Source organism: Motacilla alba, chromosome 1 (genome assembly GCF_015832195.1).
Source record: "Motacilla alba alba isolate MOTALB_02 chromosome 1, Motacilla_alba_V1.0_pri, whole genome shotgun sequence".
In the NCBI taxonomy this organism is placed as follows: Eukaryota; Metazoa; Chordata; class Aves; order Passeriformes; family Motacillidae; genus Motacilla; species Motacilla alba.
The window spans coordinates 111,439,945-111,461,470 of NC_052016.1; the positions used below are offsets into that span (position 1 = coordinate 111,439,945).

The window sequence follows — 21,526 nt, forward strand, 5'->3', positions numbered from 1 at the left end:
AGTTCTGCTTTTACTGTCTGTGGGGCTGATAGTGTGTGCCAGTGTTCAACTGGATGTTCTCAAAAGGTTCCTTCCATTTAAAGTAATCTAATTCTGTGAAGTTTGGTTATTAAGACCACTTATTTGTCCGTGCTAGAATTGATAGAAGTTTGTCTTTGCGATCCAGGCATCTTTTTACCCTATCTTTGACTGGCTCATGTATCCTTCTTTTTACTTCCCTGCTTATATGTACTCCACTGACAGATTAACTACTCCATGCTCTTAGTACTTCCAGCTGTTCAAGCAGTCAGTTACTGTTTTGTGGTCTTTCTCACAGTTTCATCTTTCTCTATGATACAAACCTATCTCAGATGGGTTTTTTTTATCCCTTAACAAAAAAGTAAAAGATTGCAGGGGACAAGAACTTGATCTTCCCTGTCACTTAGATCTGCAATTGGAGCTCTTTCTCCATACTTCTATTCAAACTGTCTAAATCTTCAAGATTGCATCTGTATTAAAATTTCTTAAGATACTTTGTGCAGCTGAAACTTGTATCCTTGCTCTCATCATCTTCAAAACCGCAGCATTCTCTGTCCTTGACAAAAGTAGTCTTGTTCACATCTATTCCAAGCACTCAGAAAATGATTTTTCATAGCCTGTCACGTTGACTCTGTCATCCATCTTAGTGCATCTTCACTGATTTATCTTTGATCTAATGGAGTAAGAAAGGTGCCTTTATGTCTGATAGATCTGCTGGCAAAGATAAGTTATTACTCTTAACCAAGGACTTGTTTGTGCATTGCCAGGCCAAGGAGAAATGCAGATTCTGTGCATGAAACCCTGTTTCTGAGACAGTCTCAGCATGGATATTTCTGTTTTCATCACCAGTAGTATGCTGTAGGAAGAGTCTCATCCATATAATCAAATTCCAAATTATTTGGATCTTGAAGGGAACCTGGTAAAGCCAGGTTTCTGAGTTACACTTGGAAGTTTTTTGTACTTGTAATTTGCAAACTGTTTGTGACAGTTGGGTGGCTTGGTACTGTGTTATAATTTGATGAGCAGTTTGCAGCACTTTGTTCTGTTGCCAAGATCTCTGGGCTCAAAGATGTGCATGTACTGTAATGACATTGTCCACAGTGAAGTCAGTTGCCACTGGTCCTGCTCTGGATAATCTTTCTGAGTGTCTCCCTTGGTTACAGCTGCTGTCTCGGCACCCAGGATTCCTAGGAATGTCATGCATCTTTTGGTGTCCTCATTTGTTAAAAACAGTCACTTGAAAGCTGATCAGCTTCTAGTTGTTGTCTTCAGAATGTTTTTCTACAGGTTTTATTGGTAATTGAGTCTTGATCTCGGGGTACTGAAGTATAGGGAGAAGGAGTCAATTGTTCTGGTCTAGCTGGAGAGTGCAAAACTGGAGATAACATATTAGAGATTGATTGACAGCACAGGCATTCTCATAATCTTCAGCTTTCACTGACATCTCTCTCCTTCCTCCCTCTCTCCAGGGATTATCAAACTAATACAGGCAGCAATGGAGTATCAGAACAGAATTTTGAGGCTGGCTGTGTAATGCCATTTTGGATTTTACATGCCAGGTGTTACTATAGCAATGGAGGCAGAGGCAGGAAGAATGATACAGGTGTCTGTTTGTGAAGCTGGTGTTTAAAACAATTTAGAATGTGCTGATGCATTGGAAAGATTTGTTGTTCAAGGATCTAACACAGCAATGGTTGTGTTTCAATGCAGGAACACATTACAAGCTGCTTCAAGCAAGATTAGAAATGAATAATTTTAAAATTGCATATTGAATTCTTTGCCCTTCTCTCTTAGGTGTGGTATTTTTGTTTGGCAAAGTTTGGATTGAATCTGCAACCACCTATGTCAGCTGTTGTGTGACAGTGAAAAATATTGAGAGAACTATTTATCTGCTGCCACGTGAAACAGTAAGTGTGACTTTAAAACACATCAAACATAAGTGCCTTTCTGTCTGCTCGTGGCAGGTTAGGGGGTTTAGCAGTGTTCATGGAAGCTGTTGGAAGCCAGTGTTGTCTGATGTAGGTGATAAAGTTAAAAACAATGTGCACACTGTATCACTTGTGAGCTGCAGAGCAGAGCCCTGTGACTTCCCCTGACCCTAAATAACAAAGACAGACAATTTTTTACCCTTAGACTTGCTGCTTTGCAAATAAAGTGGTCTTGAAGTATTACTAGAGAACTTAGTGCTTTTTAAACATTCTGTTTCAAGGAATATTTGCTGAATTTGGAATTTCTTGGCTGATAGCATTTTAGCTCTTCGTAAAAAAAGAGCTATATGATTCATAACAGCAAAGTAAAATTATTGTCATGTCTGCTGACATTTTTGTTAATTTGTAAAACCTCACTTCTGTTTTTGAGGAAATCGACCTATCTACTGGTAAAGAGACAGAGACTCCAGTAACTATAATGAGTGTTTTCAAGGAATTTAACGACACCATTTCACCAAAGTACAAGATCATGAAGTTCAAATCCAAGGTTTGTTTGCAAGCATCCTATTTGGTCATCTTCTGTTGTTCTGGTTTGTAAGGTGGGAAGGCTGTTGAAACACTCTCCGGGGAGGGAGGTTGTGCCAAATTGCAAATATATAACTCCTGACATGTGTATATTTACCTGTTTGTAAAAACCTTCCAAAATACCTATATTCCTTTAAGAATGGTAAATCTGCAGCATGGCTATTCCACCAGAAGTTTAAACAATGCTTTTGTAAATAGTCACTCGTTAGCTTCTGTAAAACTGAGCTGAGTGTCAGACTGGCTTGCTGAGCTGTTGTTGAGAATGCAGAACAGATAAAAGTTTTGATACCTAAAGCCTTAGTACCAGCTCATGTTGTCAGAGTTTAAGATGAAAGATTGTGTTGTCCAGCAGGTAAATCAGTACTCTGGGATTACACTGTCGTTGCATTTGACCGGACATCTTACTGAACTTTCTCTCCTGGCGTGTCTCATCCTTCTTCTCACCTTTGCAGATTTATCTGTTCAGAGTGCATGCTGCTCAGAGCGTGGGTTGTCATAGTGTGGCTGTGCAGGAGGTAACGAGTGAGGACTGTCATTCAGTCTTGAAAGCTGTTCTGTGCTTAGAGTGATGGGCAATAGTCTTAAAAGTGTTATTTTACTGTGCTCTGTTTGCTCAACAAATCTTTAAAATGACATTGGAAAAACAGAATGTCTCTATGATTGGAAACTTTGCACATAAATTAATGTAGTGCTTGTCACGAGTCTGCAGGAAAAGAGCTGATACTGCTGAGAGTGTTGCAGATTTGGACTGAATTGGTTTGCTAGTGTCAGAGCTTTATTGTTCACTTACACAGAGCATGTCTTTCACAGGGGAGGGCAGAGGTGGGAAGCTTGGATGGAGAAACGTGGCAAACATTCAAGTTAGGGGAAAAATATGTTCTGACTGAAGTACTCAGTAAGGTTTATATTTCTTGAAATAACATGTCATTAGTCTGGCAAAGCTGATTTTCATTAGTTGTAACTTTCCCCATCCTGGCAATCTTGTGATTTTACAGGATTCATTCCTGAATAGTTAATCAGCAAGTAAGATGACAAGTGAAAATGCTGGAAGAATGGAATTTAACAGTATGTAAATGGGGGAAAATAAAAACAGTTTGTGTGGTAATTCAGGCTGGAAAAATTCTCAGGAGGTCATCTCATCCAAACTTAGCTAGAGTCATTCTGAAAGTTTCAGTTGTTGAAGTGAAAACGTGAGCAATGTTTCTCAAATACCAAAATCATGCAAGACAGAACATCTTTCCAGCAACTTCTTAGTGTGTTATTTACTGAGTTCAGGGAAAATGGACGTGACATCAGTACTTTGTGAAACCTTTTTTTTTTTTTTTTTGCTGTAGTATGTTTTTTCTCTCAAAACTGATGTAAATTTAGATTTTTCAGTTTTCTGTTATTTCTCGAGTATAGTTGATTATAACATAACTACATAAGGGATGAGGAGTAAATTTACTCTGAAAGGAGTAAATTTAACAACAAATTAAAAACAAGTTGCTGATAGCTCACTGTTCCTTTCAGGAATGAGGGAGAGAACTCAAAGGAAAACAATTTTTTATTAAAAGAGAGTAGTACACTTGTACTCTAGAAAGGAAAGAGGGAGAAAGGTCTCAAAAGATGCCGATCTGCTTGCAGAATTTTGGGAAACCTCCATGTTTTCCATGGTGTGCCAAGTGAGAATAATGTGAATGAGGTAATAGAGTAATGTAGTTGAAAATTCAAAGATGGCTCTTAAAAATCGAGGTAAAACCTGTCAGATTTTTACTGAGCTTACACAGATCTCAGGGCAAAGGGCCCCACAGTCTTGTCTGGGTACGTGGCTGCAGTGCATGTGGGGTCCTTGGATGTACCACAAGGGTGGGGAAGTAGGAGCACTAAGACACTGTTGAGATTTTCCCTTAAATATTGTAACACTTGATCACCCTCATTAAAGGGTGAAAGAAAAGAGGAAAGATTAACTCAAGTGACTGCTGATAGGAAAGATGGCAATTAGAAGGATGAGACAAAAGGACAGTTATACCAGAGATGACTGTGAAAGAGCTTTAATTTTTTTTTTTAGCTAGTAAAGTGAAGAATAATGATAAGACTTGTTTGCTCGCTAGAAACATTAAAAGGGGATGAGCAGCCAGAGAGCTATTTAAAGGAGAGTTTTAGCAAAAGAGTGAATTTGTAATTTTTGATTCATGAATAAATTAGGCAGGATAGTTGGCACAGGGCTCTGAAATAACCTACCAGAATTGTTTCTGAACAGGAAAAATTTCAAATTATTTTGAATTCTTAAGTAAACTGAGTTTTATTAAAAGGATAAAAGCTATCCAGCTTTATTTTGCTTGTGTAATTTTCTGCTAATTTTGATAGTTACTGCATTCTGGGAGGGTTTAATGAGAACTGGAAATATTAGGAAGGTACTGCAGTAGTAATATGGGAGGTAAGAGAAAGCACAGGATAGTAGAGCAGGGCTGTTAGTGGAGGAGTATTCCAAGATAGTATTACAGTAACTCAGATATTCCAGATTACACAAAATTGACTGTGAGCAATGGCACCAAATCTGGCCAGGCTTACGCCTCTGCAGCAGGGAGGCTTTGTGCTTTCTGCAGGATAATCGTAGAAGTGATGGGGTTGTCCCATTGCTGTGCCCTCCTTTTCTTCTGTTCCTCTCTGAGATACCTGAATTTGCCTGGTTATATACCTGAGTCTGTTTTTCACAAGGAGCCATCAAACTCCTTTTCATTGTACTCAGACCACCAGAGACAAGGTGTTGTTCCACAGCCCTTGCATCTGTGTGTCCATAGGGGTGTGCAGGGCTCTCAAATTGAAATGTGTTGTGGCATTCACCTAAATGAATGCTCCAAAGAAGTGATCTTCACCCACCCAGCTGTGACTGACTCTGTGTGGTAAAGGGCTAATGTGCTTTAGAAGGTCTCCCCTGCTCTGTGATGTGCAGCCAGTGGTTCAGTGCTGTGCTGCTAAGGGGTTGTTGTTTTGAAAGACTTCAAACAAATGGCTGTGTTGCTCGGGTGAGACTTGGGAGCAGTGCATTCAGAGTGACATGAAGTCTCAGCGTTTGCACAGTACTGTGAAAATGATAACCACTCCTCTTCCATCATTAGCTGGAAATCAGGAGGGTTACTGACATCCCTGACAGAGTTCTTTTACTGACAGAGTTCTTTTATTCAGAATGTCCCTTTTTGTGATGATGTGGAGACACTGAGACAGGTTGTTCTCTTGGCCTTGCCAGCCACCCAACTTTGTCCCTTTGAACACACTTGAGCCGTATCATTTCCTGCTGCACCTGCTGCTAATTGTAGCTTCAATGGGTTGCACTGCTGCCAAGTTAGCAAGTCTTCACGAATCAATTTGAAAGCAGCCTTACTCCACTTAGGAACTTAGCAGCTAATCACTGCTGCTCATTTCTGCTCTCTGAAGGGCCACTTGAAGGGCAGATTATTCTGCAGCAAGCATTCATTCACTGAGTTATGACCAGACGCTGGTGTAATTGAGCTGAGCTCTGTGGAATAACGCAGATGAAACACTACAGCAGACTATTTTTATACTGTGTTCATCCTGCGTTTGCAACAAGAACTTGTTTGAAGCCTGAGAGGTTTTTATTAAAATGCAAAAAAAGAGGAGGGGAGCACCAGTGGTGTATGCTAAAAGCAGTGCATTGCCATCTATTGTGTCACAGCTCCGATCTGCTCCTGTTGGGTGCTGCTGTGGCTCAGCAGTTCAGAGCTACATTTGCATGGCAATTTGCAATGCTGATCTGGCTTCATAGCGGTGCTCTTCTATCCAGTCATGTTACACTTGTGTTTCCATGAAGCTGTTGATGCCAAAGTAGTTTCTGGATTTGTCTGCCTCCTGTTTATAGCAGAGGTCCCTCTCCTCTCCTGCCTGAGCTTTGCAGCCTTACACCTGCAGTAGCAACAAGCTTCACTTCCTCTTGTAGCACCCTGAGGGAACTATTGCTGATGCTGTTAATCTAAGGAAAAAACCCAGCCATCCAACCCCAAAACCAAACAACTTCAAGTTTGCCTAACCGTGTTGCCACATTTCTCCTCACGGAGAAATGCAGGGTACAGTTTTTCCCAAGAATATTTCTGGGGTTCACATTCTCTGAACATCAGAGGAAGAAAACACAATTCTTATCACTTGCTGTGCCTGTGTTGTGCCAAAGTAGAATGCACTACAGAAATTGTTTGCCCAAGGTAAGAATGTTTTATTCAGGGCCAAGAGTGTGTCTGTGTCGGGACTGTCTGCTGACAGTCACGGGACAATCATGGAAGAATGAAAAATGAATGCAGTTCTGTGCAGTTGTGAGCAAGAGTGAGTGCATAACATTCAATTTTAGATTATAAAATGATATAGTAAAATAAAGTATTTAATTAACCTTCTGATGATGGAGTCAGATGCGTCTTTTTCTCTCCCCTCTTCAGAGTCGCCCTTGATTTACAATACAACTGTGCATGTATTTTGTTAATTTTTCAATTTTATTCCCATTTATGGTGATTTTGCTTTTTCTTACTGAACTTTCTCTAGTGGCATATTATGCTGAGTCTTGTGTAGAAAGTGGTGCACACAGTGCATTGTCCAGTGAGAAATGTGATTTTTAATGTAAGGTGCCTCTAGGAATTCCTGTAGTAAAGTAATGTGCTAGCATAGGTATAATGTAATCACAGTATGTAACAGTGGTGCAGATGGTTTGTAAAGTACTGCAGGGCAGAACACACACATGACATGGTAGGGCATGGCATTTCAGCAGGTCCTGGAGCACTGTTGCACAGGATATTGTAATAATTTAGAAAATTAAAGTAGTTATTCTTAGAAACTGACAAGCTGTGTTGTAGAAAATTGTTGTTGTTCCTGAGGAAAGCAGAAGTGATACTTAACTTCAGACTTCTTTAACTCTCTTAGTTAGAGATTCATAAACAAACTGGACTACTTTCTAGTGAAACCTAAGTCACTTAGAATGAAAAATACAGTAGTGTCACAGAAATGATTTGCTGTGAGCATGTGATAAAAGCTGGCAGATGGTTGGCAAATCATCTCTCTTGGGTTCCTCTCTGAAGTGCTGCTACACAAAAACCTGCCCTGTAAAGGGAGGAGTTGTGTGCAGTTACAGGGGTACAGTCTGGCTGGGATCATAGACATATGGTGGGATAGGAGGTGGTTAAGACAGGCTGGGATAGCAAGGAGGGAGAAGCCCTTTTGGTATCAGGGGAGTGGGAGTGCATGGAGCCTTGCCTGAAGCTGGGCAAAGAGCTGGTCAGGATTAGAGGATGGGCTTTTGGAAGGGACATCATGGTGGAGAAAGGAAAGCCATATCCCACCTGGAGCTGGGTCTGGTGAGGGAGACATGGACAGTAGGAAAGGCTGCTGTAGGTACAGGCAGACCACGAGGAAAGTGCTGCTGACAGGGACAGGACCCGTGGTGACAGAGGTCGTGGAATAAGCGGTGGTACTGCATGTCTTCTTCACCTTGGTCTTAACTGCTTAGTCCAACTTTTAGCAGTCTCTGATGGCCAGTAGACCAGAAGGAAAGCCTGAAGCCAAGAAGAAGCCAAGCCTCTTGTCCTCAGAGGAGGAGGATCAGGTTAGGGCACATTTAAAGGAATTGGACAGATAAAGGCACATGGGATCTGATGGGATGCACCTGGATGTGCAGAGGGAGCTGGCCAATGTCAGAAGGTGCTGGGGAGTGTTTGGTGTGGATTCATAGGGGAAAATAATGCTTCACCAAGCTGGTAGCCTTCTGGGAAGAGATGGACTGCTTTGGTGGACAAGAGGAGAGCAGTGGCTGTTTGTCTTGGCTTCAGTCAGGCTGTCAATGCTGCCTGCCATAGCATCCTCAGAGACAAGTGATGAAATGGGGGCAGAGGAGTGGACTGAAAACCAGCTGCCCTACTGGGATCAAAGTTGTGATCACTGGCACAAAATCCAGGTGGAGGCCAGTCCTTAGAGGTGCACCCCAAGGGTTGATACTGGATCCAGTCCCGCTGAGCATCCTATTAATGATTTGGGTGGTTGCATGGAGCACACACAGAGCAAGTGTGCAGAGAGTACACAACCAGGAGAGGCTGATATACCAGATGGACATGCTGTCAAAGGAATTTAGACAGGTTGGGTGTATCTTATGACCTACAGGTATCCCATCAAATATAAAAAAAAGGAAATAGTCTTGTGTGAAGACTGGAATAACCTCAGGCACTGGTAGATGATGGTGGCTGACTGGCTGAAGGCAGCCTTGGAGGAAAGGATGTGCTCATCTTGGAACATAGGAGCTTGGGAAAGAGCCAGCCATGTAGCCTTGGGGAAAAGACTGCCATGGGCATTACCAGCAAGTGTCAAGAGCTGGTCCTTTCCCCTTTGCAGCCCTGGTGAGCACCTGGGGAGTGCTGTGTTCAGCTGAGGAATAACGTGTGCTACTGGAACAAATTCAGAATAGGACTGCAAAGATCTGAATTCATGAGAGGGCCTGGAGCATCTGTCATGTGAGGAGAGGCTGAGAAACCTGGGACTGCTCAGCCTGCAGAAGAGAAGATTCAGGGTGAGGGATTGGCAGTGCAAATCTTTTAATCATTTATAAATGCTTGATGAGCATGAGTAAAGATGACTGGCAGACTTCTTGCTGGTGCCCTGTGGAGGACCATAGCAACAGCTAGCATTTGAAACACGTGAAATTCATCAGAACCTGAAACACTGCTTTACTGGAAGGGAGGTCAAGCACTGGCACAGGTTGCCTAGAGAGGCTGTGGTGTCTCCATCCTTGGGGATATTCATATCTGGCTGGAGAGAGCCCTGAGCAACCCATTGTGATCAACCCAGCTCTGAGCAGGCAGCTGCACCAGACAATGCCTAGAGATCCCTTTCCATTTCAGTCCTTTTGAGATTTTGGAGAGATTTGCAGGCACCAATTCTCATGAGTCTGTCTGAAACCTGTGACCTTAAAAATATTTCTGAGTTTTCCTAACTGCCAAGTGTTTTTTGGTAGTGATTAGTATACTTGCAAGTCAATTCTGTAGAAGCTCTTGATGCTAAGAAAACATTTAGAGATTAAAAACAGGCACTAAAATATTCTTACTGTCTTCAGCTGGTTGTAATGAGTTGAAGAATTGGTAATATATGATCAAGCCCATGATATTTGAAATGTGTGTTTTGCCTGGCCTTTTTTCTTTAGCTTTCTTATTGGACAGAATGAATATTCATTTGGGAGATAATGAAAATATAATACCTTTGTTTTGTATAGAAAGTGGAGAAATACTACGCTTTTGAGATTCCAGATGTACCAGCAAAATCTGAATACCTAGAAGTTAAATATTCAGTGAGTATAATTAATCTGATAAAATACCATACCTTGTTTTTTTTATCTAATTAAGTTTACAACATGAGCAGTTTCTGTATTAAAATGGTCATTGAACATTGTAATCTTGGCTGATGTATCCAGTGAGGATGAAGAACTTAAACTTGAACTTAAACTTCAAAAAAAAGTGTATTTTTACATGATTGTCCTGATTTTTAAGTGGAGCCTATGGTATGATTTCCTCAATTACTGTAGGGTATTATGGGTTAGGGCTTTGCTTGTAGGGGATGACAGTGATTTCAGAACTCTGTTGTTTTGTTAAGGTGCTGTCTGAATGTGGTTTGTCAACCTTGAGGACTTCTGTGGGGTGAAATGACTCCCTGCTCTCTGTTACTTGTTAGGCTGAATGCCCTCGGCTTCCCCAAGATCTGAAGGGACAAACGTTCTCACATGTCTTTGGAACCAACACCTCTAGCCTGGAACTTCTCTTGATGAATCAGAAGATCAAAGGACCCTGCTGGCTGGAAATAAAAAATCCACGTATGGTGGTTTGCATGTGAAATACCTGGTTACTAGGAAACACATAGAATTATAGACTGGGGGGTAGGGGAAATTTAAATTTTATAGATGAATTATCATTTTGTACCTTAACCTTGCAATTTATTGGTTTAATTTTCACCATCTATTTCATTAACCTTGCAACTTATTGGATTAATTTTCATTATCTAGTACAGATTTTGAGTTATTCTTCCTTTTTGGAGTGACAAATATCCATATAATGTTGTGCACGGTACAGATGAGATTATAACTTTTAATGCCTGTGAGGGGGAGCTGTACAGTGCCTAGCAGCTGCTGTTTGATGCATACCCTGATGCCATGGATATGGAGCTAAACTTACTTGATTTGAAAATGTCTCATCTTTCTGCTCTTGGTAACTTAAGATTTGGGTTTTTTTTCTGCAAGTATGTTTTTTTGAGAACAAACGGCTGCTAGATGGGTTTTTTTTTGTTTGTGAATTAGGTTTTTATTTATTTTTTCCTGACACTTGGAAAAGTTTGTGGTGTAGAGCTGTTTTAGTTTTAAATCCTTTCTGCCTCATGATAGACGTGTAGCACTTTAGAGGTGGTCACGCTGCTTTATTTTGGCTTGGTAAGAGCCCTTTATTCAATGTGTGCTGCATATTCCCATGAACATAGGGATGTTGGTCATACTGGACAAAAGCTGCATCTGTTGCTGCAGTCTCCTTGGGGCACTCCCAGTGTAGAACTGTCTGGATGAATGCTGACACCAGGGGGGTTCTCCTCTCAGCAGCTCGCTCAGTCACTGACAGACCTGATACCAGGACAGATGACTCTCTGTAAAGCTTCCTGACGTATTTTTTGTGTTATGCAGACCTTGAGCCAAATCTTTTCTTTCTTATTCGGTGTTGAAGAGCTCCTGCTGAATAGGAAGTCAGGGCCCAGGGAGTTACCAAAAATTGGGTAGGATTAGTGTATGTTTTGGACTATCCCACCAAAAACATTGGAAGGATGCACTCTGTGCAGCAATGCCATCAGGGAAGCCTTGTCTGTGGTTCCCAGAAGAATGGAGGTGGTTTGTGTTGTTTCCTCAGAGCCTTCAAATCAGCCAGTCAGCTGGTGTAAAGTGGAGGCTGTGGTCACCAAGCCTAGCTTGGTAAATGTGGTTAAAGAGCTTTCTCCTCCTCCTCCTCTGGTGGTCATGTCCTTCAGCATGAAGACCATTCAGAACCCAAAGACTCACCAGAATGAGGTAAGTAATCTGCTCTCTTTTTGGTTTGATTTTATTCTTTGATACACACTAAAAGTTTCCTAAGCTTGGAAAACCATCATAAAACATGATTTAAATATATTTACTGTTGAAAAGTGTTTCTGCTCTGGGCTTTTCAAAGAAGTTTTTACTGGGATCTCACTCTGGCCTAGGGGGCCTGCTTGGTGGGAGGGTTTACTGTGACAGTGGATCCCATGTATGTTTTCAAGCCTTCTGTTTTGTCTGTTGTGCCTCATAGTTATAAGTGAGACTGCCCCAGCACAGCTGTTAATGGATTAGTATTAATTAATTAACTAAGCTACAGCTAATCATAGGTTATAGACAAAATGACCAGGCTTTTCTGCTTATAAAATTCACTTTAAAATGAGAATTTGGTCTTGATCTTAGAGCACCTGCTATTCTGCTGTCAGACCTTTCCTCAGAAAGGGGAGAGATACAGGTGGCTGCTCTCAGTTGTGGACTGCAGACCACAATGTGTACTTAGTTATGTTTAAAAAAAAGTGCCTCTTGTTGATGGGAGAAGAGATTTAGTATTCACAAATGGGATATGACAGTTGTTTCTGGCTAATTGAATTGAAGACTAATAGGTTGGCAAAGTTTTCAAGCAGAATTATTCCTCATGGTGAATTATTATTAAAGTAAGTGCTTTCTGGCCAAAGTAACGGGACATACACAAGGTACTGTCAGGGCTCTGCTTGCCAAGATGCTTTAAAGCCTTTCTGCTTTGTTTTCTGTTCAGTGTCTGGGGAGCCAGGCCAAGCAGTCAAAAGCATCATTAAAGCTTCTGGCTTCCAAACACTAAACCTCTTGGCTTCTTGGCAGTGTTGACTGCTTGTTTAGGGGCAGCCCTCTCTGAGGCAAGGCTTCTCTCCCTGCTCACATCTCCCCTCTCCATGAGGAGCACTCCATGAGGAATCCTTTACATTGTGGGGTCTGGTCAGATTCAGAACAAAACCTGATAAAAGTTGTTGTTTTTCAAAGTGAGTTATTTTTTCTCTGGAATTTATAATCATTTACGAGCAATTACTATTTTATTTCCTTGAGATCAACTGATAGCTTTCTTCTTTTCAACTATTTGTAGCTGGAATTAAAATAAGAAAGATCTGTTGGAGAAACAAGAGAAAAGAGACGAGGGGCTCTTAAAAAAAAAAAAAAGGCTGGAAGAAAGGAGTATGGGTAGTAGTCATGCTTATTTGTGCTTATGAAGTGGTGTGTTCTATATCTCCTTGGTATAGGTTGTGGCTCTTGCAGCTCTGGTTCATCAGAAGTTTCCTTTGGATAAGGCTCCCCCTCAGCCTCCTTTTCAAACTCACTTCTGTGGTATGTACATGGAACGGTTTGAGTAGAAAAATTAATTTCATGTTTTTTCTTTTTTTTGTTCTGTTTCGGTTTTTTGGTTGGGGAGGTTAACATTCATTTATTTATTTAAATTTTTATTTCTTTCTGTCACTACAGCAATAATGGTCTAAAATAGACAACTGACAAAATTTCAACTCTCAGACAGGCTTTTCTCCCCATTTTTACCTTCACTGGTTACTGACTTTTTATTGAAAACTTCATTTGAAAAAATCTTAATTTGAGATAATGCAAAGTAACCCTGCTCTATACAGTTTCCCCTAATTTTTATTGGTTTTATTCCAGCTTTCTCTGCCCATCAATTTAGACCGTTTATTTACTGTCACTTTAATTATTTTTCTGTTCAGCTCTTCTGAACAGAATTATTTATAAACAAGTTTTCTTAGGTGACAGCAATGTCATTGCAGTAATATCAGCTAAACCTTGAGATTCAGACACTGACTGGAAGTGATGAGGTGTTGAATGCTTGGGAGAGGAAGTTCTTCAGGAGCTGTGGTTTTAATGTCCAATAATAACCTCAGATATGACTGATTCAGATTTGTTAATGCTTTAGTATTTTGGAATTTTGGTAATTACTTGGTTAATTTAATTACTAATTTAGTAATTACTTGGTTATCTTAAAGACAGTATTCACTTAAAGCTGCTGGTTGAGAATCAGAGGTCAGTTTGCTCAGCTCACTTTGTTGTGAATGGGTGCTTATGGGGAGGGGACTATTAGGAACTTGTGTGTAAATACAAACATCACTTTTTGCAGCTGTTTCCAAACCGAGTGATTGCATTTTTCCTTATGACTTCAAAGAAGCCATTAAAAAGAAGGTAATTTCTTTTTGTTAACCCTTCTGACTGCAATACCTTATAGAATATGAACTTCGTGGTGCTTTTGGTAAGTGGTGAAGAGAAATAGTCAAAGGAGTTGAATGATTATTTAGTTAGTTTTCCACTCTGCAAACTTAAATCCAGGGTTTTTTTATTTATTTTGTGTTGCTTGTAAAAAAGTGGTGTGTGCTCTGTGTGATTCAGTATTGCTGCTAATTGTGCTCTTAAAATAGATGGGTATTAGGCAGGAGAGTTGGAAAGATTTTGCAAAGAGGCTAAAATTGTGGTTAATTTTCATTATACCTGACTGTACTCATAGTAAACTGGGAGAATTTGTTTCTTTTCTTGGAGAGTAAAGTCTGTCAAAATTTAGGAGATGTCCTGTCTAAAGGGTGGTGGGAGAGCTGACAGTATAATGAAGTAACTTATTTTTGTTTTTCCTCTATATCTGTGTGATCTTAAAAGTCTGTGAGTGAAAGATGCATATGGAGCATTTTCCTGGTGTGCTGGATTCTTACAAGGCTCTTAAAATATCACACCTGCATTCAAAAGCAGAATGGGAAAAAGCCTCTGAGAAAAGCTTTCCAATGTCTATGGGAGTGAGGAAAAAATCCTTGAATTACAGAAGGGAAAGCAGAACTCTGTGATGCTTTGTTATTGTCATGTAACTGGTAGGGGAGAGGAGATGCTTCCATTTTCAACCTTTTGGGTCACTGAAATCAGGTGCTCTCTTGCTCCTTTTAGAATGCTAAAATAGAGATTGCTGCAACAGAGAGAACACTGCTGGGATTTTTCCTTGCGAAGATTCACAAAATTGACCCAGACGTTGTTGTGGTGAGTAGTTCTGAGACTTTGAGAGTTAAATTAAAGCATATTGTCTGTTGGTCAGCTTTGTTCTTTTTCTTTTGTCCCCTTAGAGGCTTTTTAATGCTTGTCTTAGACTGCCTTATGAATTGAGTTTGCTTATGAGACAGCAGGTATATTTTGATACAAAGATGATATGGAATCTTCCCCGACAGCATTTTATATGCACTATTATTTCCTATAATAGCTAAAATAGGCAGTATTTTCACAATACCTGAAACAAGTTTGTTTTTTTTTTCTTTACTCAGAAAGACAAAACACAACAAAAAACTCTGATTTTCTAGAAAAATGGGAACTCTTGGTATGCTTAAGATTCTGTTGCAGTTCAGATGGTCATATAATTTGTATTTATGCTGTAAATCAAAATAACCATCTCTACAAATCCATGAGGTCTAAGAAAAGTTTTGCAATAAGAGTTCTTATGTTTTCTAGTGTTTTATCAGCTGAGGGTTTATTATAATTACTCATTTTCTTTCTTTTTGTTATGTTTAATTAATGTGCAGTACTAACTTCACATAATAAAATTCTGAAGACAGTTTGAAGTTGGTTTTAAGTCTGAGGTTGATTACATGCAACTTGTTAGATTGTATGTATTTTACCTAACTTCTGTAGGCAGATACAAATAATTAGGTGATGGGCATATGTGTAGCGTTTTGCCTGGGGGTTTTGAGCTGATCTGCTGAGCTCTCAACACCCCAACGTTACACCCCAGAATAGCTCAGCATTCCTTGGGAGGCATAAAAGGAGCAGGAGGCTGATGTGACAGCGTCAGGAACAAAAAAGGTTTAATAAAGGCAAAATAACAAACTCAAAGCGATCCAGGTGCCCCAGGCTTGTGCTCCTGGTAAAGACACCTCACAACAGCGATTTGGTTTCTTTGTTCTGTCCTTTTCTACTCAATGGCCCAGGCTTAGGGACCTTTTGGCTCATGGCCAATTAGCTGTCCCCAAACTTGAGGTGAAGCCCCAAGGTCCTGTCAGTGACTTTTCTACCTGATCACTGGGAGAAGGTTCTGGGCTCTTTCCTTTTTGGGGGACAGAGGAAGGTTCTGTCACTCTGTCCATAGGAGGGGGCACATTCCTACACATATGATGGAATGAGCAGTCAATGCCTGATGTTTTCAGCTCCCTGCAGCTGGTATCCAGTGTTTCCCCTGTGACCTGAGCTTCCTGGTGCCTATGGCAAGGAATCAGGAGAAGCACTGCAGCCAGTGGCTTAAACTTGAAGATGCCAAGAGCAGGGGTGGGAGAGCTCCTATCCTGAAAACAGCAGAGCTGTGTTAGTGCAGTTTAATTTGCACCTGGTTTAATTAGTGCTTTGAAATGCAGCTCCCATCTTAAGGAGCTGTCTCCCATCTTAAGCACAGTCTTGCACTCCACAGAGGTACCTGCTGGAGGGGACCTGCAGTTCCTGGTGGCTGGCTCATGTTCCTCAGGGTAGCATTTTGCTTTCACCTGATGGTACAGACCAGTGTCATCAACGTATTTAGCACTGTTTCAAAGATTGCTGGAGTGCTTTGATATGTAAATATTGCTTGCCAGGTTTTCCTACCCAGATTTAACAGCTGTTCCTGTTGTACTATCAAAGGAAAAAAGAATACAGTATTTTGATGCCACTATTGTGACTTTTACAGGTGGAGAGGAAAGGAATTACTCTTAGCTTAACTTTATATGCTCTGTGGAGAATGTTGTGGATTTTTCTGGAAGGCTTTAAATCCTAATCTCTGGTATCAAAGCATGGAGCTGTGTTGTGTGTGCAGTGAGCCAGTTATGGAGCTGATTTTGGTATTCTGCTGAGCAGCATTGTTAGTGTTAAGACTAATGAGTACTGTTGATGAACGTTCTCTTAGAAAGTGCTGTCGACAAGAGAGATAATGCCATCAATTAGTTGGAAAAAATCACCAAGGGCAAAGGAATACTGAGGGTGTGAAAGTAAGTCTTTCAATTTGCATTTGTTGTAACCTTTTTTTGTTATTTTTTCTGCTTCAAGGGTCATAATATTTATGGATTTGATCTGGAAGTGCTGCTTCAAAGAATTAATTTGTGCAAAGTCCCTCACTGGTCCAAGATAGGTCGACTGAGGAGGTCTAATATGCCAAAGCTTGGGGTAATAAGATTGCTTAAGTCTTTTAAGCCCCTTTATGTTGCATGTGATTAAAAATGAATTAGTTTTTCTGAGGAATTGCAAATGTGACACTGATGTATTTTGACTGTTGGTCATGCTGAATTTCGTGGGTCCCAGATCAGAAATTATGAGTGTTTATATGACTTTTATTACAGTAATAGGATAAACTGATTGCAAGTTAGGCTAATTTAGTTTACTTATCTCAACTAGATGATAGTAATGACAGATTAATTACAATAGTCTTTACTGTAACTGTCTTTGTCTGCTGTAACTGTAGAATGAGAAAAAGCAATTTGGATTGATGGGTGAATCATCCCATAGAGAGCTGCTAAGCTAATAATTCTGCAGCTCTTATTACATATTTGTTCAGAGGACAATGTCTGAAGCTTGGAGTATTGAAGTGCTGAACATGGCTGTGTTCTTGCCTGTTCATGTCCTTCCTGGAGGCCAAGTTGGGTATTTCTCTGTGGTTCTGTGACTTTTTCATCCTGCTGTTATTACAAAAAGTATCCTTGGAAGAAAGACAAAGGCTCTTGTTGGGGCTATTCTGATGATTAAAGGAAAAAAAAAAAAAAAGCATGATAGTTTAAGAGTTAAGCTATAACCAGTAGTGAAAGTTAAGTGTATATTTTTCAATATGTACATACAGTGAAAGATACCATGGATTCTTTTAGGGCATAATTATAACTCCTTGAGTATTATTGTTATTTAATAGAGTATCCGAGTTCTTAGTGACCAGCTGACTTGACTGAGTCTTAGAAATGTATATTGTGGGTGGATATTTTTTGTTGGTGTTTGTATATTTCATTTTATTTGTGTTTTCTCTCTTTGTGTAAAACGCTGAAGGGCCGAGGAGGGTTTGCTGAAAGGAATGCTGCCTGTGGTCGAATGATCTGTGATGTAGAAATTTCTGCTAAAGAACTAATTCGTTGCAAAAGTTATCATTTGTCTGAGCTGGTCCATCAGATTTTGAAAACAGAGAAGGTAACAATTCTACCAGAGGAAATTCCAAATATGTACAGGTACGTTGCTGATTGGGAGTTTTAATCCTTCTCTGGAGAGCAGAGGAGCTTGATTCCCTGACATAAAATCTTACATTTGCTTGCTTGATTTGTTGTGGGGATGCTGACTTAGCATGCTGGGATTTGAAAAGTTAAATACTGTCTTAACATGATAAAATAATGTTTCATGCTACTTGTGGTGGCTTATTATGTATGAGGCAAATTGATTTGTGGGAGCATTGGTGTAGGCACACTAACAGGAGATGCAAGCCTGAGTTTTGGGGTGGTTTTTCAATTACAAGAGACTGCTATAAAATTCATCAGTCACGTGCTACAGATACCATGTGTTCCATACAGCTCATTGGGCTAAAGCCTACAGAGTACAAAGGAGATTGATTTTACTGTGCTAGGCCATGCTCCTTCTTTCCCCAGTGATTCTCCTCACTTACTGTTCATGCTGGAAAACACCTGGACAGATGCCAAGTTCATTCTCCAGATCATGTGTGAGCTGAATGTTCTGCCACTGGCTCTTCAGATAACAAACATCTCTGGCAATGTCATGGTACATTTTCATTACTTTCCACCCCTCTCCACTGTCCCCTCCAAACAGTTCTGTGTTTTCTGTGTTTGATTTGCTGGGTTTAATTTCTAAACACTAATTTAGAATGCACGATGCTGTTAAATTTTTTGCTGTGACGAGGAGAGTTCTATGTTCTAATCAAGTCATAATGTAAAACGTCCTTAAAAGTATCACATTTGAGTTTTGCTGTCAGTATTTTCTCTGCTTTTGATTTGAGTTCTCTTTTCACCCCCTCTTTAGTCGAGGACAATGATGGGTGGACGATCAGAGCGTAACGAGTTCCTGCTGCTTCATGCCTTTCATGAGAAGGATTACATTGTGCCAGACAAACAAGTCTTCAAAAAGCCTCCACAGAAGCTGGTGGGTCCAGTTTTTCTCTTCCTAAAAATTGTTATTAAAAAAAAAAAGGAAAAAAAACCATTCTTCCATCTTGTGCGTGTTACTGTTGTGTGGGAACATAAGGAACCCCAAATATAACTCAGATATAACTTAATGGTACAGCATATGCTTAATTAAAACACTGCTTTTGTGTGGAATCCATAATGAGAGTGGGACAGTGTAACAGCTTTTCCATTGCAGCACAGATCTGTAAAAGCTCAGTTGTTCTGTTAGTTTAAAATTAAAATAAGCTAAGTACTTGTCTGTGGGGGGAAACAGTAAAGAAGACCTTCTGTGTTGTTTCATATTTGCATTTAGTTATTTTGATGAACAGTATAGAAAGAAAAATTTGTTATGTGGATGAAATATCCAAAGGTATTAAAAAAATCCTTTGTCTAATACCGTTATAAATAATAATTACAGAAATAGCTAGATGTTTGTTAGTGAACAAATTAAAATTTGAGAGAGTATTTGTATTTCACTATATATTGCTTTTTAGTTTTAAATAAGTTCAACAGCAAACTTGAAAGCAATGACTTCTGTTGATTGTATTGTTGCATCAAAGCAGCACTGGAATTCTAAATGATTCAGAATAGAATTGAACTATTGGGAGAAGAATTCTTATTACAGCATAACAAATAGCAGAATATTCTTTAGGTCAGTAGTAATGTTTTTATCTGTTTTATTCAAGCCCAGCCATTCTGTTTGCAAAACGAACATTTTAATTGGACAATTATACCACTTCTGGGTCATGAGTTGATTTTTTTTCATAGTGTGGACTTGTACAGCCAGTTGTAAAAGGCATTCTGGTGCCATGTTGAATGATGACAATACTTTAAGGTCTTTGTAATCTCTTGTTAGCAGTTTTTTTCCTATCAGAGTTGGTTTGAATGCTGTTTTGACATGTAGAGAGCTTTAGTAAGGATCATGGTGAAAACACCATATTTTGCATATATTTTAAAAGGAATTCTGCACTGGCTCCCAAATTTGTATTTGACTTGCCAAAAATAACTCCTCTAACATTACAGAAATCTTAGAGACTAGATAATGACTTTTTTAAATGCCAAATGTAGGTGGATGAAGATGAAGATTTTGAAGATCAGAATAAATCAAAGATAGGGAAAAAGAAAGCAGCATATGCTGGGGGCTTAGTCTTGGAACCCAAAGTCGGTAAGATGTGGCAATTTTCTTTCTTCAATCAAGTTAGAGACAGGTAGGTTATATTGATACAGAGAGAGTGCAGTGGGGAATCTGAGGTTGTGGGAGTTTGGTGTTGTGGTTGTGAGAGGAATCTCGTAGCATACAACAGAATTCCCAACATTGATTGTGGAATTGCTTCTTTTGAGGGATTAGGGCTGTATATTTATGCATGATTGTCTAATGGACACGTAAGTTTTCCTTCAGTTTCTCCTCTATGTGGGGAAAACTGTCCAAGTGTCCTAGAGTAACACAGAAGCTATCTGTTCAACTCTGGTGAGTTAATGGGGTTGGATCGTTCCACTTCTGACAGCTTTCTCTAGAGGGCACTGGGGCATCTCAGCAGCTGCTTGAAGGGATTTGGATTATGGAAATGTGGTACAAGGTATTACTGTCACTTAAATATTAACTGTGGAGTTGTATGAAGTCCTTTGGGAGATGTGAGTAATTATGACTTTTGTTTTAAACTCTGTTTTAGGTTTTTATGACAAGTTTATTTTGCTTCTCGACTTCAACAGCTTGTACCCATCAATTATTCAGGAGTTCAACATCTGCTTTACCACAGTGCAGCGACTGTCTTCAGAAGCACAGAAAAGGGCAGAGGTTCGAGTGCTTTAACTTGTGCCTTCAATTACACTGTCTTAACTTCAGAGTGTTCTCTGTGAATCAGCTCCTTAAGAAACAGTTCTTTTTCACTATTTTTTTGTCCCCTTTCACACATAAAAAGTGATTCTTGTTTAAAGATGTATGTGTTCATTTGTGGGTTGGGACTTTTTTGAATATTTTGTGTCTGTCACCTTCCTTTCTGTAATACTCTTACAGAATCTTGGTAAGTTCTCTTCCATCTGTTCTTGATATCATGAAACAAGATTGCACTGGGGCTCTGTGACCCTTTTCAGCCACACATCCACCTTAGCAATTTCTAAGCCCTTTTACTAGTTTCATCCTAACTTGCTAGAGGCTTCCTGAAGTTAACTTCCTATTTGTATATTTATGTAGATATACCTGATGGAGGTAGGCAAAAGTCTCATGCTTTCTACAGGAAAAAATATGATTATGAGCTTAAGGAAAATCATGTGTGTGACTTGGGACGGAGATGTTGTGACTGGGTGAGCTGTAGCACCAGCTTCACAAAAACTCATGGTGTTCAAACTATGTTAAACCAAACTGAAAAACCTCCTGAAGGTACAGTGGGATGTACTGTTTTATGAGCAGCTGTGTTGGCTCTGGCTTATCCATGGCTGGAGATTCTCATTTCCTCAGCTGTGCTGAAGCACTTGTTGATGGAGCTGTGTTGTAAACGGAAGCTTTGAGCTGGTCAGGTCTAAAGGTTAAAGCAGAGGCTTTTATTTTTAACTGGTATCAGCTCACAGGTTGGAATTAGTTAGTCCTGTAGCAACTGAAATGTGAACACAGTAGCAGAAATGAGGAGACAAGTATGTGGAGTTCTGTCAGTAAGTTCCTTCAAGTTGTCTTTGGATTTTCCCTGCTTTCTGAAGTGTGCTTCAACCTGAAGCAGCTAATTTTGATTCTCTCACTGTATGATGTTTAATCAGGCTTTGGTGTAATTTCTTGTTGCAGTTCTCCTCAGCCTGCTTTACTAAAC

The 21,526-nt window shown here is 39.9% G+C and overlaps 1 protein-coding gene and 1 non-coding gene across 2 annotated transcripts in view; both read left to right on the forward strand.

The window, feature by feature from the left end:
• The window catches only part of POLA1 (DNA polymerase alpha 1, catalytic subunit), a 189,114-nt gene that overhangs the window by 10,175 nt on the left and 157,413 nt on the right, over positions 1-21,526 (forward strand). The window contains 14 exon segments of the mRNA XM_038163505.1: positions 1,813-1,925; positions 2,377-2,493; positions 9,763-9,837; positions 10,218-10,356; positions 11,429-11,586; positions 12,840-12,924; positions 13,715-13,776; positions 14,521-14,610; positions 16,630-16,746; positions 17,611-17,786; positions 18,198-18,327; positions 18,586-18,705; positions 19,797-19,893; positions 20,399-20,523. Coding sequence (XP_038019433.1) covers positions 1,813-1,925; positions 2,377-2,493; positions 9,763-9,837; positions 10,218-10,356; positions 11,429-11,586; positions 12,840-12,924; positions 13,715-13,776; positions 14,521-14,610; positions 16,630-16,746; positions 17,611-17,786; positions 18,198-18,327; positions 18,586-18,705; positions 19,797-19,893; positions 20,399-20,523 — 1,604 coding nt within the window.
• LOC119710692 lies at positions 20,105-20,235 on the forward strand. The gene has a single exon (XR_005259609.1).